The sequence below is a fragment of the Pyrus communis genome, chromosome 3 (assembly GCF_041283825.1).
Source record: "Pyrus communis isolate YQ-2024b chromosome 3, ASM4128382v1, whole genome shotgun sequence".
In the NCBI taxonomy this organism is placed as follows: Eukaryota; Viridiplantae; Streptophyta; class Magnoliopsida; order Rosales; family Rosaceae; genus Pyrus; species Pyrus communis.
The window spans coordinates 17,349,589-17,376,532 of record NC_142567.1 but is presented as its reverse complement, the minus strand read 5'-3'; the positions used below and the strand labels follow the sequence as shown (position 1 = coordinate 17,376,532).

Here is a 26,944-nt window from a genome sequence, read left to right as displayed (position 1 = left end):
ATATTGAATGACTAATGGGGGGGGCCACGGCTAGAAAGGGAATAAATGGGATGGAATTGCTGAATGGGTGCTACGGCTTATGGTGGAAAAAATGGGAGAATGTGAGGAGTGAATAATTTAGGGTGAATGAGGAATGGGGACCACGGCTTAGAAAAATAAAATGGGAGATGTTGCTGCGGCTGTGATGTTTTGTTTATTAGGGTGAAATAATGAATGTGGCTGAAAAGGGAATTAGGGTGGATGTGTGTAGTCACGGCTAGGTGGGAAATTATGGGATGGTGGTGACGGCTGAAAATGGAGAAAAAGGGTTATGGAGGCTACGGCTTCAAGGGAGATTGTGGAAGGGTGCGGCTAGGGTTAGGAAAATGTATGATTTCAGAAAACTAACCCTAACTTATTTAAAATTAAATCAAAGGCTTACGAAAATAGGAAATTAAAACATAAATATAAAGGTGCGGCTAGGGTTTAAAAGCATGTGTTTTAAGTGCAACCCTAGGACAAAATTGCCCTCCCTTGCACGGCAAGGGAAAGGAAGAAAATAAAAGGGCACGGCAAGGATGGATAAGGAACCTAGGGCCTTTGTTTTGTGTCCTAAAGTACCTACAAGGTCTACAAAGTGGCTAGAAAATACGGACGTTTAGATTAGGAAAGGTTACCAAAACGGGAAACTTAGGGTTAACTTTCCTACTTCAAGTAGGAAACCTTGTTTGAGTAGGATTCCTCGTTTTGGTAAGAATTCGTCGTTTCTTCAAATCTTCAACTCATTCATTCCTCTTTCGCTCCAAAATACTCCAATTTGCATCTTCTTGCACACTTTGGCCTTATAATCTGAAAATACACAAAAGTAGCCTTAAACACTAAAATAGCTAAGTAAACACAACATAAATGCACGAGAACAAGCTAATTAAGTCGCATGAATATGCTCCTATCAAATTCCCCCACACTTAACTTTTGCTAGTCCTCGAGCAAAACAAAACAACTAAACTAAACAAAACAAACAAAACATAACCTAAACCTTCCAACGTTTGCCTCAGGGATTTCCAATAAAACATGACATGTCAAAGATCATTACTCACATAGCTTTTAGTCTTCCTTCCCCTCAAGCACATACTTAATCATAGTCATAGTTCACTAGTTCGCATTTAATCAATTAAAACACATTTTGAATGTAGTAACATGCCTTAGAGAATTCCCTCAATTCCTCACTAGTTATGCACTCAATTTTCACTCAGATTTTCTGACTACACTCCCTACACTAGTTATATGTGAGAAGATTGATGTAAACATGAAAGACTAGTACTCACATATGTTATAACAAAGAACGCAATTTCTGGAGTAATTGAACGTGTTTAGATATGATCTCATGAATGGAATGCTACTACTTAGATGCGAGAACCAGTGACACCATATGCTCATACCAAATTCAAACTCCACAAATGAAATGCACAACACTCAAGATAGAAATCAAGGGTTGTAACGGGGCTTGGGGTATTGGCTCACAAGGAAAGGTAGGGATAAACAAAAGTTCTTTAAGCAATAGCAAGCAAAGTAATGAAATTAAGACCTAGAATTCCCTTAGAATGCAGAAATCAACTGTTAGACAAATAGGGGAGATTCAAACAACTCTTAGGGCCTAATTCATTGTTTTGGGCCTTTACTTCAACAAACAATACTTTTCAACTCTTTTTCACTTCTTTTTCTTTCTTGTTCTCTTTTTTTTTTTTTTTCTTTTTTTTTTTTTCTTTTTTTCTTTTTCTAGCTGTGCCTATGGCACATAACTCACATCAATAATCCTTCCCCCACACTTATTTCCTGCAACACATTAATCAAAAGGAATTCATTCATGCTTACTATGCTTCAAGAACAAGGGTACGGATGGTCCTAATCTAGGCTAGGTGAGGATGATATGGGTTAACAAAGAACATGGCTAACACGGCTCAATGGGGTTAAACTTAAACACAAAATGAGTGAAGGGCACATGGCTGTTTGGCTTTGATGGTGGTCACTACACAACTTCATCTTGAATACGTGTTATGCAAATCAATGACATGCTTTGAATGAAATGGGCATGAGTTCTAGCATTTGGAACTAAGTGATGAAACGCCTTCTAAGTAGTAACCAAGCAAAGAATAATGAGATCGTGCAACGACTTCAGAAAACAATAATGCACAAATTTTAACTCTCCAAATAACGTTTAGGCTCAAGTCTCACAGGGTTGTAGCGTTTGTTTAAGTTCATTCCTTCAAGCATGTTACAAAAACTAATTTTTCTTTTGTGATTGCATGTGAATTCGTAAACTATAACTACAACCAAGCATAAACCAAAGAGTATATCAAACGTCCATCCATGTTTGTAACTTTCTTTAACCATCATGCAATTAAAAACCAAATCCTCATCATTGCGTTGGAAGGTGACCTATGACACAAGCAAACACACAAAAACAACTCTTTTTGGGTTTTTCAAAACAATTTTTCAAATTTTTATGGTATTTTCGGATTTTTAAATCAACACACTCTAAAACACTCTAAAATAGCTTAAAAACACTTAAAAACAGTGGGAAACAAGTTTAGACATGTTAGGTGGTAATACCCTACGAATTTCATGCAAAAATATCTCAAAACAGAATGTTATCCCCCCCACACTTAAACTAAACATTGTCCTCAATGTTTTAGACACAATTGAACACATTACACATAACAAAAAGTAAGCAACAAAGGAAAAGGGTTTAGGGACGCAAATCTGAGTGTGGAGCGATTCCCAAGTTCTTCCTTTGTTGAGTGCATGGGTTGCCTCCCAAGTAGCGCTTGCTTTAACGTCTTCCAGCCGGACAAGACCTTCTTTTAAACTCCACTAGGGCTCACGGCATGGAATGGGATCTTCTCCACAACATGCCCTTCAACACTTCCATAATACGGCTCAATGAATGGGCGGGGATAATGATCCTCCCTGATGGTGGTGCTTCGGTTCCGAACGTCCATGTAACTGCTCCCAACACCTTTAAATCGGTTGCTCACCTGCATCACAGAAGGTAACAACCTATTATTTGAAATGGGTATTGGAATTGGGCTTGGCAACTTACAAACATATTGTAGTGAAAGCTCAAAATCGGCAGCCCTATCAACAATGTCCCCATTTGAAGTTTCGGCCATATTGGGTGGTTGTAGGGCAATCACTCCAAGTTCTTTTCCCATGGTGGTGCTTGACACATCCTTCGTGGTAAGTGTGGATCCTTTCGGCCCTTTATCCTTATGCACATCTACGACAAAACAAGAATGACTATCGTTAGGATTCTTAACAGAGTCATAAACATTGAATTTAATTACGTCACCACCAAACTCCATTGTTAGTGCTCCTTTGGCCACATCAATCTTGGTTTGGGCCGTTTTCATGAACGGACGGCCTAGCAAGAGTGGCAATGATGGAGCATCGCTCGAATCCTCCATTTCTAAGACATAAAAATCTGCAGGAAAAATGAGATGATTGACCTGCACTAAAACATCCTCAAGGACTCCCTTGGGATAAACATTAGAACGATCGGCCAATTGAATTATAACGCCATCTTGTTTTAACTCACCAAGGTTCATAGATGCATAAATGGAATATGGCATGACATTAATAGAAGCACCTAAATCTAACATGCATTGTTTAAATCTAGTGTTTCCAATTGTGCATGGGATAGTAAAGCTCCCTGGATCCTTACATTTTGGAGGTAACTTTCGTTGCAAAACCGCAGATACATTTTCACTTACTTTCACAACTTCTTTGTTTGAAATTCTTTTCCTAGTTGTGCATAACTCTTTTAAAAACTTTGCATACCTGGGCACTTGCTTAATGGCATCCAAGAGGGGTATGTTGACTTGAACTTTCCGAAATGTCTCAAGGATGTCCTTCTCGGCTTCTTCTTTCTTCGTTTGCATAAACCTACTAGGAAAAGGCACATTCGGAGGAAAAACATTAGTAGGAACCGAATTTGACACATTCTTACCCTTTTTGGCCGAATTGGACAAGTTGGGATCTCTAGAAGCTTGCGGCAAAGGTATGTCCACCTTCGCCGTGGGTTGTCTTGCTTCCTCCTCTTCAATTCTCCGTTTTTCATCCTCTTCGGGGCTTGATGGTGATGGTTTTGATGTAATGCCAACTTCTTTTCCACTTCTCAAGGTGATTGCGTTGGCCGTTTCGAAACCACCCTTGGGATTGACCACCGTAGTGCTTGGTAACTTACCATTTTCACGGAATTGTCCCAAAAATTCGGCCATTTGGCCCATTTGCTTCTTTAGCTCATTAACCTCCTTTGCTTGGTTCTGCATTCCCTGCGCCATTGTGGTTAGTAACTGATATGTTTTATCGTCATTCATAGACGTACCTGAGTTGGTTTGGGATGATTGTGCTTGAGGAGGTGGTTGTGGTGCCATTGGCCTTGGAAAGAAACCCGGGGGTTGTCGGAATCCACTTTGTTGGCCATATTGTGGTGCATCTCTCCATCTGAAATTGGGGTGGTCACGCCATCCCTGATTGTATGTGTTGGAGAAAGGATCACCTCTTGGTTGGTTCTGATTCCCATAGCCCACGGCATTGGCAGATTCCCACCCTCCGTTCTCAATTAATTGAGGACATTGATCAGATTGGTGTCCTTGAATGGAGCATACACCACAGATTGTAGTTCCTTGCGTCTTAGGGCCTTCAACAAACTGCGATAACATAGACGTAAGGTTAGCCATTTGGGATTGTAACTCAGAAATAGAACTTACCTCATTTACATGTTGTGGCCGTGGGGTGTCTCTCTGCCCAACACCTTCATATTGTTGTGCATTGAGTGCTCGATTAGCAATGAGAATTTTGGCATCCCTAGGTGTCTTGTCCACTAGAGCTCCTCCCGCGGATGCATCCAACATTTGCCGTTCAAGTGGTAAAAGACCTTCGTAAAAATATTGAAGAAGTAGCTCCTCCTTCATCTGGTGCTGTGGACAGGAAGCAACAAGAGATTTAAAACGTTCGTAATACGTAGGAAAAGATTCACCTTGGCTTTGCTGAATTCCACTAATCTTCTTGCGAAGAAGAATGACTCGTGATGTCGGAAAGAACTTCTCTAAGAAGGCTCGCTTCATACTCTCCCATGATGTGACAGTTCCGGGAGCCAACTCATACAACCAATCCTTGGCCTTCTCCACCAAAGAAAAAGGAAAAGCCTTCATCTTCAATATGTTGCTGTCCACGTTCACCGGTGTCATACTTGAGCACACCACCTCGAATTCCTTTAGATGCTTGTTCGGATCCTCCATGGCCAACCCATGGTATTTCGGAATATGGTGGAGCAAGCTGGACTTCAACTCAAATTCATCAGTCTTCTCAGGGGCTGCCCTAGGGTATTGGATGCAAAGAGGTGCTGCATTGGCCAAACCCGAGGCAGAAAGCTCCTTGATGGTTCGATTGTCCACTGCCATGGTTGGTACTTCCTCTTCAACCCAATCCGTGGCTTCCTCTTCAACCTCAACTTCAACTTCTTGCTCTTCTAATTCAGGTTCGGGACTAGGAGGATTAGACGGTTGCGATTTCTTTTTCCTTCTCAAAGTCCTCTCGAAATCACCGTCAAAGTCGGAGATATGCTCACGAACAGGTTGTGAGCCACGGGTCATAAACTAGTACCTGCACACAAGAGCAAACAAGGTTATCAATCAATCTAATAGACTCGGCACAAGTAAGGAAATAAGGTGCCACACACGGCACAAAAACAAAACACACACACACGGTGCAAAAATTAAAACAAAATAGAAACTAAACAACTTAAACAAGACTCAAGACAAGGGATTAGCAACTTTGCTAATCCCCGGCAACGGCGCCAAAATTTTGATGCGAACTAATTATGTTGACACACAAATTAAACCCTATTTGTGACAATTGTAGTAATGAAGTAAGTAGGGATCGTTCTAACCGGGGATTAACTAGGGGTGCTAATCTAATTTGAATTGACTCAAAAACACAAAAACTAAAATTTAATTTGGTCGAATTTGAAAGTGTTTATGACTCCAAATGCTTAAAAACACAAAATAAAACAAATACGAATGACTACGACTCAACAAAATATGGGGGGATTGTGGTTGGATGAATTTAAACTAAATGGGCAGATTGTAAAGAAAATAGATTTTAAGACAAAATTTGGATGAATCAATGGATGATGGGATAGCTAAGGGGTTCTTCTCCACACATGAAATATATGCAACGTAAATCAATTTCCAATTATCAATCCAATAAGTTATGAACCTCGACACTCCAAGTTAATTAGGTCCGCTTAAATTAACCTTCAGATTTCCCTAGAATCATTGAATTGGATGAATATGCATCGCAAACAAATTATTCCTAACAAATTCTCTATATGAACAGCATGATAAAGATATAAGTTAGAATCATTATGTTCTTTGGAAATCATAAGCATCGACAAGGCATTTGTAACTATGAAAAGCATGATACGCTTGCCAGGAATCTACTTAACATGATCGTGACTAGCAACCTTCACTACTTGTGAATATAAATTCATAACGATTAGGTGAAACAAACTTATATCCTAGCATCAAATTCAAGCATGCAAATTAAGCGTGCACTCTCAATCAACATACAAGAATAAGTTCTAAATCAAACGGTTAAGCAAATTATATTCAAAACTTATGCAACAATAACTGGAAGTAATCAACTTATTTCACATATATAATCATGGTTTCGAATCACCCCCTAGCTAACTAGGGGGTTTAGCCTCTCATGTTCACAACAAGAAAAATACAATTGAATTTAAACATAAAGCACAAAGGATTGATTACACCTAGAACGCCCAACGAAACCACGTGAATTTCGACGCGTCCAAGCTCCTCTTTCTCCTTTCTTCTTGCTGCGGCAGTGAGGTTAAATGGTGTTGGTGGATGATTTGCGGGTTTGGGAATGGGTTTAGGGAGGTGTGGTGGTGCGGCAAGGTGGTAGGAAGGTGTATGGAGTGGTGGTTGAAGGCTGCTGGAATGGTAGGGCAGGCACGGCTGTTTGGTTTTTTGGGTGATGGAATGCACGGCTGATGTGTGAAATTAGGTGAATGGCTGAATGGTTTTTATCAATTCAATCAATGGCAGCGGCTGTGGGTTTTTGGTTTATTAGGGTAAAATAATATATTGGAATGGTGGTGGCTGCCTCCAAATATGTGTGAAGGGGGCTGGAAAATAAGGGGCAAGACACGGCAAAGAGAATGAATGTTTTTGTGCGGCTAGGTTAGAATTTTGGGTCAATGGCTTATTAATTTATTATATTGAATGACTAATGGGGGGGGCCACGGCTAGAAAGGGAATAAATGGGATGGAATTGCTGAATGGGTGCTACGGCTTATGGTGGAAAAAATGGGAGAATGTGAGGAGTGAATAATTTAGGGTGAATGAGGAATGGGGACCACGGCTTAGAAAAATAAAATGGGAGATGTTGCTGCGGCTGTGATGTTTTGTTTATTAGGGTGAAATAATGAATGTGGCTGAAAAGGGAATTAGGGTGGATGTGTGTAGTCACGGCTAGGTGGGAAATTATGGGATGGTGGTGACGGCTGAAAATGGAGAAAAAGGGTTATGGAGGCTACGGCTTCAAGGGAGATTGTGGAAGGGTGCGGCTAGGGTTAGGAAAATGTATGATTTCAGAAAACTAACCCTAACTTATTTAAAATTAAATCAAAGGCTTACGAAAATAGGAAATTAAAACATAAATATAAAGGTGCGGCTAGGGTTTAAAAGCATGTGTTTTAAGTGCAACCCTAGGACAAAATTGCCCTCCCTTGCACGGCAAGGGAAAGGAAGAAAATAAAAGGGCACGGCAAGGATGGATAAGGAACCTAGGGCCTTTGTTTTGTGTCCTAAAGTACCTACAAGGTCTACAAAGTGGCTAGAAAATACGGACGTTTAGATTAGGAAAGGTTACCAAAACGGGAAACTTAGGGTTAACTTTCCTACTTCAAGTAGGAAACCTTGTTTGAGTAGGATTCCTCGTTTTGGTAAGAATTCGTCGTTTCTTCAAATCTTCAACTCATTCATTCCTCTTTCGCTCCAAAATACTCCAATTTGCATCTTCTTGCACACTTTGGCCTTATAATCTGAAAATACACAAAAGTAGCCTTAAACACTAAAATAGCTAAGTAAACACAACATAAATGCACGAGAACAAGCTAATTAAGTCGCATGAATATGCTCCTATCAGTGCAGCGCATGGCTACCAGTGCAGCCACTTGTGGCAGCACATCCAGCCTCCGGCCGGCGTGTGGTCGACATGTGTGGGTCCATGACGTCGAGTAGATCGATTTTGTATATTCAAACCCTATGTTTGAACAATTTACGGAGGTTTTATTTAAGTTTCCGTATGTGTTATTAAACTAATTGAATTAGTAATTTCACGTTAAGGGAAACGTATCCTGAGGACGTACGAGATCAAGCAAGGCTCAAAGACTTCGTTTCTACTGTGTATCTGTGAGTGGGCGGTTTGTTTATATACCTATACCTAGCTATAGTTTCCATAAACGTTTTAAATGAATTATGCATGTTATGCCATGACTTTTATATTTCAAAATGTTATATTATGTTTTGGGTTTTTACTCAATATCATGGCACACCCATATGCATTTTACATGCACACGATTGTTATGAATGGTTTGAAATGCTAAGGTGGGAACGGGACGTGCAGGTAAGTTTAGGTAAGGTTATGTGATTGAGTAAATGATTGAGACTTATTGGCATGCATATCTATAGTCTGCTCATCATTGCTACACCCTAGGTAAGTGTTCAACCCAAGGCCAAGCTAGCCTTCACCTGTATGTTCACCCCCAGGCACCGCACACTTGTCTTGGATCCAAGTAGGTGTTAGCTTATCATATAGACCACAATAGGTGGTTCCGACTAGATGGTGATTGTGCCTAGCGCAAGCTTCATGTGATCGTAGCACTAGAGCGTTATTATCACAGCTCGCTTGTCGTACAGACTGCCCTAGGCAATTCCGACTCGATGTGTTAGCATAGATGGATGAGCGATAGGTGCAGTCGTACAGGTCACATTAGGTGACTCCGATTGACATGTCAGTATAGATTCCAACATATAATCATATCTATATTGTTGTTGAGAATATATGATGTGGCATACTTTTGGACTTACATTTGACATGCATTTGATTTTCATACTTATACGCATTATGATTTCCTGGAAACCATACTTGTTTTACAACGAGGGGTTACTATGTTCGAAAATAAAGGTTTTCTTACAAACGTTGTTTTGCTAACCCACTCAACTTTGTTTTTCACCTTTTTCAGGTTTAGTAGCTGTGCTTACGTGTAAACGAGGATTTTGGCAAATCTTAGGAGATGGTTATCTTCAGTGGTATAACCCTCATCCTATTTACTATACTATCTTATGCTCTGACATCAAGTGTGAAATTGGTTCGATCCTGCTCACCCGCACACTCTTTTGATTAGGCACTTTTATGTTTAAATTTATTCACATTTTTTTCGCACTACATTACACCTTATGGTTTTGTCACCCTTCAGGTGTCGGCCAGCACAAATCGATTCAGAGTCCAAATGGACATTCCGGGTAGGGGTGTGTCAGCAGCCACCACCTTCACCCTACCACACCGTTACTGCCACCCTCTTAACCTCAACTCATTACATACATGCATTTATCCAACGCTTTATTCTCCTTATAAAACAATATACAATTAATTTTGCAAGCGTGAATTTTTTCATAATCCAATCCGAGACCTTTCAACAACTTCTGCGCACTTTTATGATCTTTCAGCAAACTATTGTCTTTCGGAAGCATTCTTTTGAAAACTGCCAAAAAGTAATCAAAACACTGGTTTTGACTATATGATATTTTGTTTTGCCATGCATCAACTCCACAATGGTCGTGAGCACCGAAAAGTCTTCGCACCCCAGGTATAATTCTTGGTTGGCACTTTTTAATAGTTTTTAATATTGTTTGAAATCTTAACTGTCCATGGGTGGAGTCACGTCATCTTCCCCTTCTTGATTAGTGTTCGTCAAGGCTAATGGAAAAACATCATTTAGAATACTCATAACTTGTTCATTATGATCCACATTAGGTTCAACATTGTCCACTCTTGTCATGTTTGAAGACGAAACATGACACACCTAGGCCCGGAATGTCCACATGGATTCCAAATCAAGTTGTGCTAGCTGACACCAGAAATGTGACGAAGCCATAAAGTGTAGTGATGTGGAAAATGTGAATAAATTTAAGCCTAAAAGTGCCTAAATGTAAGAGTGCACATGTGAGTGGGATTGAATCTAATTCACACGTGATGTCAGAGTATAAGTAAAGTACATTAAAAGTAGGATAAGAATTATACCATCGAAGGTACTCTCTTACACCAAGATTTTCCAAGAATCCTCGTCGACACGAAAGCTTTGCAACTAAGACTTGGAGGGGCGAAAAACAAGGGTGAGTGGGCCTAAAAATAAAGCTTTATAAAACCATTTTTGAAAACGTAATAACACATCGCCATAAAACAAGTATAGTTTCCAAACATAGCATACTAAGTATAGTATGAAAATACTTACCATAATCAGTAAAATTTATAAATACGGTAAATCACAATATTTCACATATAAAATGTATAACATCGGATGATCATAATATCTCGCATAACAAACACATAATATCAGGTGTTCATCGATATATGCTGACACACGAGCTCATGTAGAGATATTCTGACATGAACACGATTGGGTGTAATCATGATTTACACTCTAGAACTAAAATCACGTGAAGACTGGCACTATGCGCATCACATATGAGTCCTAATTGCCTATAGCAATCTAGGATAGGACTGGCACCTACAATGCATCCAAAGTGAGCATGCAGTGTGATGTGAACATACACATAAAGCATGGCTCTGGCTCGGGCAAGTACTAACACCAGTGTAGCACATGATAAACAGATAACGTAAATAAAATCATGCAATGGTAGATCGATAACTCACGACAATATAATACTATTCATAGTTGTAAATATAACTACGACATCCGTAGGATTTCTAACAATCTCATAATTCTCATCATTACGACATCTCTTATAACTTTAATTTAGTTAAGGTATCACATAGAACATGCATTATTAATATATGTATGGAAACACAAATAATATATGTATTATATAAAAGAAATGACCAACTCATAGATACTTGCGAGATCACATCCGTTCGAGCTAGGAAAGCCAAAGTCTCTGATAGTAATCGCACCTAAGCATAATATTGGGACCTGTTAGTAAAACTCAACTAAAATGATTAAATTTGGAAAAATGGAGAGCAGATTCGGAATCAGAGCGTTGAAATATGCTAAAGAAGCGTCCCGGATAATTTTCCTAAAAAGTCAACGGTTAACCAAAAAGTCAACCAAATCGCATCAGCGGTCAACTACGTTAAAACTTCAGAAATTTATTAAATGGATGTCAAAAATAGACTTGGGCCGTCGAAATTAGCTTAGAAGGGTTTCCGAGAAAATTTCGTAAAAGTCAACACAAGTAATATTCTAGAGAATATTCGAGGAAATATTCCAAGAATATTCTAGATCCATTTTGAAAATGTGCTGGCCCGGATCCCGGGTTTGGATCCGGGTTTTGGATCTTTTTTTTTTCCGTTGCAGGTTGGGTTGACCCGTTCAGGCTCGCGGGTTGCACCCGCCTGACCTAGTGAAGGAGAAAGCCGTGACTATGCTTTTTGGCCGGAAAAATTTCCAAGCCCTGTTTAGCTTCGAATCTCAACTAAAATTAGCATATAAATAGTCAAATTGAAGCTACGGAGATAAGGAATGAGATTATACCGTTGTGGTCTCTCGTCGTGGCCGGAGCTGACCGAAAAAATGGTCTGAAACCTACGGTTCTTAAAGGAAAAACTAGAAAATGAAAGGTAGGGTTAAATTAGTCGATTTTTAGTTCGAAAACAACCCAAATAGTTAGCAAAAGTCACTAGAGACTGGAATAAGTCCAATTTGAAGCCAAACCCGGGAAATGAAAGGTAGGGTTAAATCTGTCAATTTTTAGTTTGAAAACAACCTAGATAGTTAGCAAAAGTCACTAGAGTCTGGAATAAGATTTATATTGAAGTTTACCTCGATTTCGTCGATTTCGAAGCCAAACTCGCTAGAGAGGATTATTGGGTAGTCTCGGTGTAGTGAGGTAGATTGAGGGAGTTTGGGTTTTTCCCGTTTCTGGGTTTCATAGAACTCATGGAGATGGTGAAGTTATGATGATGGTGTTGGTGGAGCTCACCGAAGCGGCGAGTGCTGGTCGTCCGCTTCTCTGTGTTTGCAATGAAAGAGAAAAAAAATGGATAAAAGCTGAAGGATGAGAGTTCTAGAGAGTCCCAAGAGTTTGGAAAGAAAAAGACACGTGGCAGAGATGGAGAGGAGAGCTTTGGTGAGGTGTGAGCCCCACGGGCCTGGAGAATTATTAAATAATAAAATATCCTTCCATAAATTATTAAAGCACCTTCATGTTCGTAGTTCTATAAAATCTCCATCATAGCTCTGAATTCGATTTCGCTTGCGCCCACGCGTTCATAATGTCAAGTACTACACAAATACACTAAAATGGTAGTTCACACACATCACGAAATGACAATCAACGAAAGTCAACAACTCGCCTTTAGGGGCATTTTCATCAATTCACTCTTTTAAAATTAATAAAATTGTAAAATTTAGGATGGATTGTTACAAAGCATGGTCTAATTGTTCCCCACGATGATTTTAAGTAGTATAGGTCTCTATCATCCCATTTCTTACAAAATAAAACTGAACATTTTCAAATGTCTCCTTAAAGTGTTGTTACACCTCCTACACGAACACCGAATTCTAGTTATACCTCGGTTGTGTGTAATTACAAACTTAGTAAAATCATTTTATCTCATCCAAATATTCATCTACACATCTGTTCGGATTTTGTATCCATTGTCTATCCATATTGTCTGCAAGCACAATAAAATGTACAATGATTACAACAAATTCAACAATGTATTGTCACCTTATGCCTCCAGGAAGGGCCCTATCCTATTTGGGAATGTTAAATTATGTCATGTAATTACGGCTACATCAGATTAGATTTCGACGTGGGAATATTTCGACAGCATCTCTTTACAGTTCTTCGAGTGTACAACATAGATATAAAATACCTATCTGGCACCCGAAGAACGTAAAGAGATGACACCTAAATTTCCACGTTCGAAACCTAATCCATGAACCGTAAACTACGCCCCATAATTATTGTGCATTCCCAAACTGTCCAAACAATGGGGCAATTTAAGAATCAATTAGACCGCGGTCATACTTTCACATCCATGCGTGAAATCCAACTAATCCTTGAACGGAACACTAAGTTTTTCTTAAAAAGCACGTACGGAGTTAAATATTATTAACTATGTACATCACAAAACTTTTTTGTACATGACGCACAAATTTGTTTACATACAAATAAATTAAATGACAACATAATATAAATATAATTTTTTATTTATATAATAAAAAACAGACAAAAGGAAGAAAATAGCTCCAAAGTCGTTCTCCATTGATCGCTACTCGTATACAATAGTGTTATATACAACAAATTTAATGACGTTAGTATGAATTCACAGTGATACTTTCAAATACAAAATGAAATCGTTTACCAAATACATCGAGATAGATTGATACACGAAGAGAAGATGGAGATTGAGATGGAGGGAGGATTAGAGGATGAAATTGAGAGAAAATGAGAGAGGGATGCCAGATTGGAGGAAGTCAATGAGCGAGGAGGGTGCAGAGGCAGTTATTGCAAATTTCTGCAGTTTATGCCTTTTTTCCCTTCAAAATCTTGCGCGACGATTACCACATTCATTGCACAAATTTCGTCCCTAAATATTTTTGCGACGGCAATTCATCGTGCAAGTTTTTATTAATTTTTAATTTAATTTGTATTCCTTTAATTTATCCAAATAAAAACTTAAACCATATTATATTAACCAAATAAATAATTTAACTCAAAATTAAATCCAAATACAAATTAGACAAATATTTAAAAATATCGTCCACAATATATTTACTTAAAAAAATTTATTATTCAAAAAAAAAATTTTATTATTCATCCATAACTATTGAAAAATAAAATAATAACACTTTTACTTTGTTGGTCATTTAGGATTTTGCTGTAGTTTTGCATCTCACCCCACGTCATACTTCCACTCCCGAAAGTGTCCCTTGAAGATGTTATCGACCAACTTCAACAACTTTGGGTTAGTTTTATCAATATCCCAATAACCCTGTTATGTAAAAAATAATAAATTAGTAATCACTCTAATATGCTATTTAACAAAAACAATTATTCACTAATCCGAAGTTACAGATAACCCTTGCACCATATACTTCTTCAACTCCTCCAACACCATTTTTCAAGGCGCCCACTCAGCAAAACAATTGGTCCACACCCCAATATCGTGCCGAAGCATGGTGTGCGACTCCGACACGCCAAATCTAGTTAAATTATCATACATGATTCGCTTACGGCAACCATCAACCTCCATTCAAACATGCACCCTAGGTTTCAAAAATAAAAAATAAAAAAACTAATTCCACATAAAATTTAGTATTACCTTTCCGAGAGCCTTTTCCCTCGCATCCTTCAGTTGGAAGAGGAGTGAAATCGGCCATTGTCTCAAAACTTAAAACAAGAGCTTGGGATATGAGGGGCATTTGGGGAAGAAGAAAATGTGGGGAAATTTAGGGTTGTAGGAAAACCAATGTGAGAAAAAGTGAAACTTAAACAGTGCTTTCAAAGAACCTGTGGGACTTAGCGCGACGAAGATTTAGTCGTGCAAACTTCATTGCAACACCTTGCAGACGACTTCAATGCCCACCGACCTTTTTAGAGTTTCTTTGCGCGACGAAACCTGTTTTGCACAAAGTTTAGGTGGAAAATTCTTCGTCGCACGCTTATTTGGCATCAGAAAACTTCATACTCGCATTTTCTTGTCGGACTTTGCCGGACGAAGTGTTTGATCCGTGGAGCAAAGATTCCTTGCACGACAAAATCCTTTGTCGCATAAGGTTTTCAACATGTGCGTGACATTGTTCCTTATTTCATCGAGTAAAGACACATTAAGCGATGAAATTTTCGTGCAAACAGTTTTTCCTACTAGTGATACAATTTATTTTGTTCGATTAAAAATCGAATCTTCTACTACACGTTAAATTTTGTACATATTTCTATTAGGTCTTCTACTTCCTTGCAGATATGAGTGTTTATATAAATAAAAAAATAGTAAATTACAAAAAACTACCTCAATTATTGGGTCATTAACAGTTTTATACCTCGTCTTTAAAAAGTTTCAATGTCATACCTTATCTTTAAATTTTGTTTGCAATGTCATACCTTCCATCAGTTGTCTATCAATTTCTCTGTTAAATGCTGACGTGGCACACTTTATATTAAAAAATTATTTAAAACTTTAAAAAATATTAACTAATAAAGAATTAAAATTAAAATTAAAAATAAATAAATAAATACCCATATCCCATCACCCGCCCTCCCAACCCTAAAACACCCCCCCCAGCGCCCGGAAACCCCATCCCCTTTTCCCCCACCCAACCTACAACCTAGAAGAAGAAGAAGAAGAAATTAAAAAAAAAGAAGAAGAAAAAAAAGAAGCAAACCCAGTTCGTCCCCCCCCCCCACCCAACCTGCAAAGAAGAAGAAAAGAAAAGAAAAGAAAAGAAAAGAAAAAAAAAAAAAAAAAACAAAAGCAAACCCAGAAGAAGAAGAAGAGAAGAAAAAAATAAATAAATAAAAGCAAACCCAATTCGTCCCCCCGCACACCACCCCCCCCCCCCCCCCGGGCGCCAAACCCAACTTGCAACCTAGAAGAAGAAGAAAAAAAAAAGCGCGCACCCACCCTCTTCCCTTCTCTACACACTCCACTGCATAAATCCACACCCATTGGAGAAGACGGGATCTGGGTTGCAAAGAAAGGGGGGATGAAGATGGGTTCTTTCTTTCCTCATTTTTTTTTTTTTTTTTTTTTTTTTTTTTCTGGGTTGCAGGTTGGGCTCGGGTTGGGGGGGGGGGGGAGGAAGATGGGAAGTGGGTGCGCAGAAGAGGTGGAGGATGGGTGGGGAAGGGACGATGGATGGAGAAGATGACACGGGGGGGAGGGTGCGGGGGACGAATGGGAACAATGGATCGGGTTCTGGGCACGGCGAGAGAGAGAAGTGGGGGAGGAAAGGGAGAGGGAAGAAAGGGTATAGGGTGGGTCCCCGTGTAAAAAAAATAAAAAAAATTAAAATGATTTTTTTTAAGTTTTTTAATATTTAATTAATTTTTTAATAATATTTTATTAGTTTTTTAATATAAAGTGTGCCACATCACAAGCCACGTCAACATTTAACAGAGGAATTCACAGACAACTAACGGAAGGTATGACATTGCAACAAAATTTGAAGATAAAGTATGACATTAAAACTTTTTAAAAACGAGGTATGAAATTGTTAATGACCTAATAGTTGAGGTAGTTTTATGTAATTTACCCTAAAAAAAAATGTCAACATTAATTAGAAGGAGAACTTAAGGAAATTATCTTCGACACGTCAACGATCATAACAACCCCATTTTGACATTTGGATATTGTCACTACCAACACTATCGCACAGAGAAGACACATCCAAAACAAATGGCCGACCATAACAACCCTATTGACAAGTCAGTAATGGTGTGAAAATATAAACATTATATCCAACACATATTGACCATTTATGTTTCAAGAACCCTAAATAACAATATGTGTACATTTTTTCAACAATATCTGTACAATGTCTCAATCATATATGTATACGGTATTATAGACATTTCACTTGTTCTGCCGTGAAGATACCACATCGTGTCACTCATGTTAATTTTTGTATTTCAACTACGCATGTTTTATATTCTTCCTGTTTTTGGGCAACGTTTGTATTCTTCATAGAACCCTCATTTTTCCTATAATATTTCTCTTGACGTGATAGAGCTTTTGTTTCATTCCTTTCGTTAATTTTTACTTTGTGACGATATGTGGGATGAACGAAGAAGATGAGCTTTGCTTTTTATTACATGTAAAAAGGGGATGTTGTTTCGGGTGGCCATATTAAATAGATATTTCCTAAGTAGGACAAGAAGTCAAAACCTAGAAAAGTTGGATATGTAGGTCGAACATGTATGATAAGAGTAGTAATGTATAAAAAGTGATAGATGCTCTCACAGATCCTGATCAGTCACTCCACCACTTGGCTAAGAAACAAAATTAATAAGCAGTACTTTTCTATTAAGCCATCAGCAGAAAATTAAGGTCATAGTGGAAACCAACTCAAATCCCACCTTTGCCTTTTTTACACTGCTTTCTATGTTCATCGCCACTTCCTCATGTTCATTTTGTGTGGTAAGCGTGGACTATGAAACTCCGGGCCTTATAATTAATAATGAAAAGGTAAACAACTTGGAAGTCGGTAATTTGCATGGGGCCACCTCCACTTTATATAAGTGCACCTGCATCCATTAGCCAACGTGTTACTCTGAATTGAGTGTAATAAGAAGTGGTTAATTTGGTGAGGTTGCACATACGTGAGTGAATTATAACTGTCAATTGAGTAATAAGAAGTGCTTAATTTGGTGAGGTCGCAGATACCTGAGTGAATTATAACTGTTGATGCAATTGAAAGTAACAAGTTATTACTTATCAATGGTCAAACTGAATCTGCATGCACAGGGAAACTAATGCTAATAAAAACTGTGCTCAATCCTAAAGTTGGAGCTTATGAGAAATATCGTGTTATGTATTCTTCTCTCGGGGAGATATATATATATATATATATATTAAGATTCTAAAAGACGTTAGACGCTAGTCGGGCAGCGAGTTGAGGCCTAGCGCCTAGGCGGCTAGGTGGGGCCTAGGTTGATTAGGCGAATTTAAGTAAATGCATTATATTTCGTGTAAATAAGTGTACTTATATTTAAAATATATATAATTTCATCATAAATTACAAAATAGAACGACATATATATTATAAAGTATGGGAATATAATTAAAATATGAGAAACAAGGATATAATGTGTGTCCATTTAAGTATGTAACAAGTTTCTTAACAATTTAGTGAAAAAAATAAAATGCAAAATGAAAGTTATTTATTTTATGTCCAAGTGAGTTGTGACCTAAGCGGGTCTAGATGGGCTAGGCGGGTGCCTAGACGGTCTAGGCGGGCGCCTCAACAGGTCTAGGCATCCTTTCTTAATATTTAAACGCCTAAGCATTAATTGGGGCGGTGAACAGCCATCCCACCTAGGCAGCACTAGATGAAAATTTTTAGAACAGTGATATATATATATATATATATATATGTATATATATAATATACTTATATTATATATATATATATATATTTATAGTGATAACAAAAACAACCACCATGAACTAAATTACTTGATTTTGAATTCTTTATTATGGTTACACTGCGCAGAGTGACATGATGATGACATCTTGAACCACAAACATGCAATGTTGAGAAAGATTATAGGGCAATCCAGAATCAACATGACAGTAGATTTTATTACTCGAAAGAAAATAGAACTCAATATTCTTTTTATTTTTTAATTTTTATTTCAGTTAAGGCTGCGTGAGGACACAAATGGAAATTTAGCTGCATCTACGTATGAAAAATTAGTGCTTTAGCCTCTACCACTTGCTAGAAGCTCCCACATACTCTGAGATTTAACTAGCTAAACCCAACCTTAGATAAGGAAAACATAAATGCATTACTATGTCAACAGATTATGCCGCGTCTAAAAGTAATTATACTTTTCAAAACATGTAACTAAGAAATATCTGCAAGTTGCAGTAAGCAAATCTTCCAAGAGCACTACTAAATTTATTACTGATATGAGAGCTCGCTCCATTTACGCTTCGTTTTAAAGTTGCTAATTGTATTGTTCTAAGTTCTCACGTGGATTGGTAAATTGTAACTTTTTTTATTAAATGGCAGATTAAAAGTAGCTAGAAACGCTTACCAGTCCAATTAAGTCCTTCTACTTATCTATTACCAGCAAATGAAGTCCTACTTATCTTTGGCAATGATAAAGTTTGAGAAAGCTAGTATATATAGGACAGACTGCCCCATGAAGGTATTAAAACAGCATGTGCTCTGCTCATTTTCCTACTAATGCCTCTATTTTATAATCAGGGAATATTTAGTCGAATGAGGATTTGGGTCAATTTATGATGAGTGGCAGATGAAATCTTTGGTTCAAAGTAAATAGATTATGTGGCAGGGTTGCATTTTAAAAAGTCTGAAGTTGCGTTTAAGTTTGGACGGCTAGTTTTCTTTGACAGCTTCTAGTGGTTTCTCTGTGTTGATTAATTATTCAATTCAACCTTTGGTAACGTTCCTTTATGTGTTCCAATAACTTTAATGTTTGAACTTTACTTTAGCAAACAAGTGAGCTACTAGTCTCTATGGCAATCTGCTCATATGTTTTTGGCCTTTTATACAAGTCAAATCAAGTTTTTGTTTGCTTTTATGCCCATTTGGATCGTTTGATACCAAATTTGAGTCCAGATACGTATTGTTCTACAGGTTCTTCATGGCTAAATACCATGAGTTCTATGAGGACGCGGCTTCGGTTGGTCATGGCAATGGCAAGTTTGAGTCCAGATCCATATAATGTTCTCCAGTTCTTTAGGGCTAAATACGTTGAGTTTTATGGCAACGCAGCTTCGGTTGGTGGGGGCAATCAAGGTTTAGGATTATAAGTTAATTTAGGTATTCAGTTATTGTGAGTGCTATGAAAAAAACTTGAGAAAAAATTTGCTTACTTGGAGTCATCAGATTTAAGCCAAGTAAAATACATAAGATTAGTTGAAGGAATGAAAATGAGTTCAAGGGAGAACCAGGGTCGTCTTTGAGATTTCGGATACTATGTGCCAAATTTATAAAAAGATCGCTCCTTAAGATAGTTTTCCAAAAAAGTCGGACAATGTATTAATGCTAGAAAACAATAACTTAAATCAAAACAAACTTTAGGACTCATTGATTATAAGTTTACAAATATCATTAAATAATAAGAAAAAAAGAGCTACAAATATAACCTTGACTACATAATCTAAAGCAGTACAATCTTAAACAACCAAACAATAAAAAAGTTTCAAAAACTCTAACTTTAAAATTTCGCTTGAATATATAGCATTATTATATAATAAAATAAAATCTTTTTTAGGGTGTTGTTTCAAATATCTCATTGTGGACTCCAAATTTTTATATTTAGAAAGAAAAGATATACACTTATAAAGAATGCAGAATGTGATTTTAAAGTACTAACAAAAACTTTTGGAGGGACTTTCAAACTTAAAACCCTGTGTGATTTCACCATTCGCTCCCTCAAAGCCGCCTCCGGAGAGAACCCCAAGTTTTCTGTTTTCTTAACTCTATTATATGCCTAGGGCACTTGGCTAGAGTATATTTACTTGATCCGGTAAATATGTGTGCATTATGTATTGTCTTTGTTATATTATGATTTTTTTTTTTTTTCAAACGATAGATTTGTTAAATTAAATGTTAGATTAAAGAGCTGACAAAGTTTAAATTCACGTCGTAGTACAAAGACAACATTTATCTCTATGACTATGGGAACTATGGGAGCGGACCACTTGCTTATATTATGATTCATTGAATGCCTGTTGTTTTTCTTACTCGATAAAGAAAATAAAAAAAGGGGCGGGTGGGTAGGTCGTTGATTTGTCAACCAAAGAAATTGAAGAGTTTGACCCATAAATTAATTTCTCAAAGTTCAACTGACATGCATGTGTGCTAATCATATCTTAGAAGAAAAGAAAAGGTCATTTTGGTTCCGGTTCCTAATCAATCTAGTTGTTAGAACGGAACTTTATTTGTTTAAATTGTTTGATTAAGGTCCCTAGAATCATTTAAGGGATTTAAATCATGCATTTATGCATTCAATGTCCCATAAGTTATGAAATTTAAACAAATCCAAATAATATTGTTACAAATATAACAATTACGTAAAAATCAATAATAGAGTAATTTGTTCTTCGCATAGTTCTAGCAAAAAAAACAAAAATGTACCCACGTAATTATTAATATAGTGTAAGTAATAACTATTGATATATTTTGAAGCATAAAATAAACTCATATAATTACCATGGGTACGTTCATAAATATTGGTACAAATTAAATTAAAAATATGGGTACATATTAAAATTCAAAACTATGGGTACATATAATTAGCATGGGTACGTTCATAAATATTGGTACAAATTAAATTAAAAATATAGGTGCATATGAAAATGATTAATAATTTTTCATTTTTAAATTGACATAGAATGACTTGTAAATAATTTAATATTCAAATAATGACATGAAGTAAAGTCAAGGGATCTTGATCAAAAATGAAAAATGAATAAGGTTTCAATTAATGAGAAGGAGAGATGAGGGATGAGAACTTAATTTATCAAAAAAAACAAAAGTGGGAATTCAAATCTGGACACTCTTCACAGAAATGAAAAATGAAAGTTACAGAAAGTAAACCACGACCAGTTGATAAGTAGCTGAAAATGAATTATTTATAGCTATTAGATGGATATATAAGAAACTTGTTAAGGATAAACTTTTACAATAATTTCATATTACGGTAGTGTTTAGCTTCATAAACCCAAACTTTATAATACAGCAGCTTGGGTATTATGTCATTGCCATATGTTAATAACTAGCAACATAAAATATTTACACTACCAATTTTTTTCCCAGTTTCTGGTATAACTTGGGGCAACTCTGTAATTGTAACAACAACATGGGGGCAATCCCGGTTGGGACTATTTTGTTTCTTGGTGTCTGATTTCTCTGGTGACACAGTTGCTTCAACAGTCTCAAAATTTGCAAGAGGTGCAAGTTCATTGACAGACTCAATGATTTTCTCAGAGCAGTTGGAAACATCAAGTAGAAGTGAGCCAACTGTGGCTGCTGGCATCACTTCTAAAAGCGCTGCATCTTCCCACAGCCCAGATTTAAGTAAGGATCTGAGGGACTTGGCTGCAGCTTTTGCCTTGGCAATGTGGATATCAACAGAGGGTGATTTGGTCATTTCCTTGAAGCCTAATGCTAGTTCCTTAAGTGCCTTGCCAGTTTCCAAGCTTAATTTTGTGCATGATTCTTGAATTTTAATTAGAATTTCTGGCGATACCTGCAAATTAAAATACACCATAATGGTCAGTCAAGTTAATTGAGCATGCATTATAATTATATAATATTATTTAATTGATTAGTTTTATATTATTTTTCCCGTACATGCATGTACGTTGCCATATTGCGCAAGCACTGTCTTTTCACATATAAGTCCATTAACAATACAAACCCTAACTTGTAGTATATGCTCTTGCGTTTTTTTTTTTTGTTTATATATAGTTTTATATGTAGGTGCTAAATTAGATCGACTAAACCTTGTATTTAGACAAAAACTATATGTTAATAGGGGTTTTGTATAAATACTTGGTTGTCAGAAGTGAGCCGGCTATGAAGTGCTTCAATCCGGTAGGCACATTGTCTAGTTAAAGTTCCAACTTGAAGGTATTGCTTCCATGGATGACAAAAAAGGAAACGACCGTGACCAGGTTCCCATCTTGCAAAATTAGCCTGAAATAACACTTATGAATAATCATCCAGGGAGAGAGAGAGAGAGAGAGAGAGAGAGAGAGAGAGAGAGAGAGAGAGAGATCTAGAGAGAGAACTTTACTCACCAAGGAATCCTCACTAGCTTTAGAATTGAGAACAGTTTTGTATCCTTGGAGAAATGCCTTGTCATCTTTAGACTCTACATCCTCTAATGTTTTGAAGTACTCGTCTCCAAATCCTGTAAATTTTTTCAATTTATCACGTTTTATAATTAATATGATACTAAGAAATGGAAAAGGACAATCACTACTTGAAATAGCATGGTAGTTTGTTATCCAGAACTACTATTTGATTGTTTGAGTTAAAGCATAAATTTTTGTATTTAAATTTTGCCAATTTGGTAGGTACTTATCACACTGTTCCACATGTTATGTCATTAAATTGTTGGTTATTTTAAGTTTTAACCAAACTTTCAAAAGAAATTCAAGCTTGATGGGATTGTTTTTGCTCGACTGCAGTACCAACCCAATTAAAACACGACAAATATCTCAAAAACCATGATAACCCCTTTCAAAGTTGGGAGATGTTATTTGCGTTTCGAAAAAGTTATCATACATTCTTTTAAGTACATTTTTTATAAATGTAAAAAGTACATAATAACTTTTTTTAGAATGTCAATAACAATCTTTTATAAGTTCTTTCCATGTTGAAATAAGAATATTTAAAGTAAGTGCAAAGATTTGATATCATAGTATATATATATATATATATCATCCCAAATGCTTTATGTTTAGGTTAATATGTATATATTAATATACCTTCTAAGAAGTTTCCTAGCTCTTTTATGTTGTTAGCAATGAGGTTATGAAGATCTTCACCAGCCCATACAGGGCAAACCACAATGGATATGATCACACAGGCAGAGCCACCAATAAAGATGGTTGACAGCCTCTTGTGGGCCAACTCCAATATTTCATCAACTCGAAAACCGGACACAGATATCAAAGAGAAGGTCAAAATAAAGATCAACAACCCGTAGTCATATCGTGCCTTGATTTTGGGAAAAAATCGTATAAATGTTGATGTCGCAGCTGCAAAAACACAAAGATTTGTTAAGAGAGAAAAAAGAAAGTATTGATGTTTGTTTAAGAGTAAGCGATATACCTTGTAGGAAGACGAAGACGCCAATTACTATGGGCTCGCCTATTTGTCCAGATAGGCTAGCTAGGTGATGAGCCCCAATACCAAGAGCACCAGCTACTAGTGTTGCCATAGCTCTATTTAATCCCTTTCCAAGAGTAGCTCCTAGATGCATGTCAATAAAAAAGACACTGAGATTAATAAAGTTTTTTTCTTAACATACGCATCAACTGTCACATAATACGATTAGATGTGTAATGTAGTCGTCATGCAACATTTAATGGAGTACGTATAAAGGAGATGATCAACATACCTACTGAGAACTCAAAGACAACAACGACAGTCATGACAGCCCACATTGCAGAGACACCAAAGTTGTTGTAAAGTGGCTGATAGTAGTAGAATAATGAGACCAAGGTGAGTGCAAATCCAACTTTAAAAGAATGAACGATTCTTCTGGGGTCGTCTTGCCCAAGCTCTTTTGTCATCTTTGCAAGCTCGGAGACTTTGCAAGTAATCATGGCAGACATGGCTTTGAGCTTCAGCCACCAACTAGTTAATAACCCTACTTTCTCATGACTTGCAGACTCCATCACTATGGCCAGAACGAAGGATGTATGACTAACAAGCAGCTTTGCACGAACTGGGAGACAGAGAAAGAGAGAGAGAGAGAGAGAGAGAGAGAGAGAGATGCTTTGGGAGGCGCACCACAGGCATGCTATTTATAAGGGAAAAAGAGTATAAGTGAAGATTTTAAAAAGAGAGATTATATTCATACATCCTAAATTACTTCTTCCACATTCTTTTAATTTTTTAATATTTTTTTATCAAATGTCAATGATGTGTAGAAAATATCAAAAAATTAAAAAGATTTGAGAAAAGTAATTTAGAATGCGTGAATAAAATTTTTCTTTAAAAATATTATTTGAAGTCCATCGACACGAGAAATTTTTAGGAGTGCCGGGTACACCAAAAAATTTTGGTGTACCCTCACTCATAATGGTGTACCCTCACTTATTTTTCAATAAATAAATAAAATCAAATTCTAATGAGTGAGGGTACACCAAAATTTTTTGGTGTACCCGGCACTCTTAAAAATTTCTCCATCGACACGTTTGGGGCCCATTGTTCTGTACGGTGCAAGTACAAGAAGTTTCAGAGAAACCAATGGTTGAAAATGCAAAGTGAAAAATGTAAGTGCGTCGCACCTCTGGATGGATGTTGTTACCCATTAACTACAAGGGCCAACAATTTGATCCTCAAGGTCAAGGGTAAAAAGGGTAAAGAGGGTAAAGAGTACATACTGAACCAAACATTCTGATTTGCCTAAAATGTCATTTTCAGGCCCAAAAGTCGAATTTTACTTCAACGTTGTTATCTATGTACATATCGAATCTGTTATTTACAAAACTTAATCCGATCGGACTTGGTATTTTGGATAGGGCTGTGCTAGGATTGAAATGGATAGGATGAGAGTTTTGTCTAATGCTTGTAAAATTGTAAAAAAGAAAATACAAGTGGTGGATTGCCCTGATGGATAAGATCTTTCCTTTCAATCCTATGCGTACCGGATTCAAACATTTTCTCTCCCCTTATTGCAGTTTCAAATAACAATATCTATTTAATCTCAAGTTAAAGAATTAAAAAAAAAAAAAAAAGACTTAAACACAAACCCAAATTCTTACCCACACCTTTAAATAGGGTTTTTAGGAAAGAATCAGGAGGAGGAAAACGCGAACCTCCGTGTGTTGCACTTGAAACCCATGTATGATCGATAGGTTAGAAAGTTCCTGTTATTTTAGACTCAAATTCAAAATAGTATCTTGTATGCAGCCCTTAACCCCACCAAACAGTAACTTAGACTCATGTCCAATTTGATGAGCCATGTTTTGTTTGATCTAGCCCCACCAAACGAAACTGATGTATATTTTACAATGTTCAGCAAAATAGATCAATGTAATTTTGGGTGTTGCTAATGCACTTCAAATACTTTATATACTATGGAAATATACAAGTACTTTTGTCTGAACTTCGTACACAATTGACATGACATGATAATGTATAGGGGAAGAAGTAATCCAAAAATGTTGGATTGCTGAGATCTTCTGACCATCTATCTTATCCTAAAGTGTTCATAGTCATAGTATTATCAAATGAACATTGATAATCCGGAAAGATTGGTACACACTATGTCTGCTCAATTGGGAGGATGGCTAATGTCAAGCCATTTGTATGGAGACACTTAGACAAGTATTTAGGTACCAATCGAGAGTGAGTTTGCTAAACGCAATCAAATACTTATATGGAGTTGCAATGACGCAAGTAATCCTCTGACTTGAGACACCATGGTTGTCTTGTGGATAAGTCAATGATCATTTGCCGATGCAACATGACAATACCTCATCTTGGGTGTGTTTTCATGTATCGTTAGGGTCCTTGACTTATTCATAAAGGCATATGCATGAACAACAAGGGATATCTAACCTTCAATAAGAGAAAGAGAATATTCTACGATGTAATTCAATAATTTATCGCTAGTAAAAAAACATACTTGCACGACTGAGCAAATTACGTTGCGCAAGGACATTTTGCGCAACGTTGACAACTAAGCGTCACGCAGGGAAATTTTGCACAATGGGACTTTGCGCGACAAAGACTTCTGTCACGCAAAACAGTTTAGGGCAACAAAGGTGTACCTTCGTCGCACAATGATGGGGAAAAAACAATAAAAGCTTTGGTTTGGTGCCAGAAAATTGGGCGACGGACCACCCGCATCGCGCAAATAGTCATTGCAATTGCAATCCGATAGGTTCTCCAAACTATTCTATATTGGCTTCGGTAGTCATAACACATGGCTAGATTTCACTCATGACTTGTGGGCCCTCTTGATGAATAACCACATAGGCTTCAATGATTGAGAAAATTAAAGAAAGTGTTAATTCATTAAGTGATTGTAGTAGTACCTGTTGGAAGTATGCCCATAAAGCCACTCATTTGATGTAATAGCTCTTGGAATACTTATTATGTTAAACTATTATTTGTTTAATGAAAGGGAAAAGCTTATTGATTATCACTATTTATTGTATCCAGTGTTTAAGCAATAACAAAATCTAAGGA

At 37.0% G+C, this 26,944-nt stretch overlaps 1 protein-coding gene across 1 annotated transcript; it reads right to left on the bottom strand.

Annotated features, from left to right (window-relative positions):
- Positions 1–21,620: 21,620 nt before the first annotated feature.
- On the bottom strand, positions 21,621–24,490 carry LOC137714088 (aluminum-activated malate transporter 2-like). Its single transcript, XM_068453377.2, has 6 exons — positions 24,141–24,490; positions 23,852–23,992; positions 23,506–23,778; positions 22,813–22,925; positions 22,565–22,708; positions 21,621–22,259 (listed from the first exon to the last, which is right to left on the bottom strand). Exons 1-6 carry the CDS (start codon positions 24,418–24,420, stop codon positions 21,786–21,788), a joined length of 1,425 nt encoding a protein of 474 aa, XP_068309478.2. The 5' UTR covers positions 24,421–24,490; the 3' UTR covers positions 21,621–21,785.
- Between the last annotated feature and the right edge of the window lie 2,454 nt (positions 24,491–26,944).

What these genes read in the sequence shown, in the direction of transcription:
- LOC137714088 (XM_068453377.2), bottom strand. Translation starts at nt 24,420, where the DNA reads ATGGAGTCTGCAAGTCATGAGAAAGTAGGGTTATTAACTAGTTGGTGG. An exon ending in TGTCTTTGAGTTCTCAGTAG is followed by an intron (nt 23,993 to 24,140) that starts GTATGTTGATCA and finishes ACATGCATCTAG; the next exon opens with GAGCTACTCTTGGAAAGGGA. An exon ending in GCTAGGAAACTTCTTAGAAG is followed by an intron (nt 22,926 to 23,505) that starts GTATATTAATAT and finishes AAAAATTTACAG; the next exon opens with GATTTGGAGACGAGTACTTC.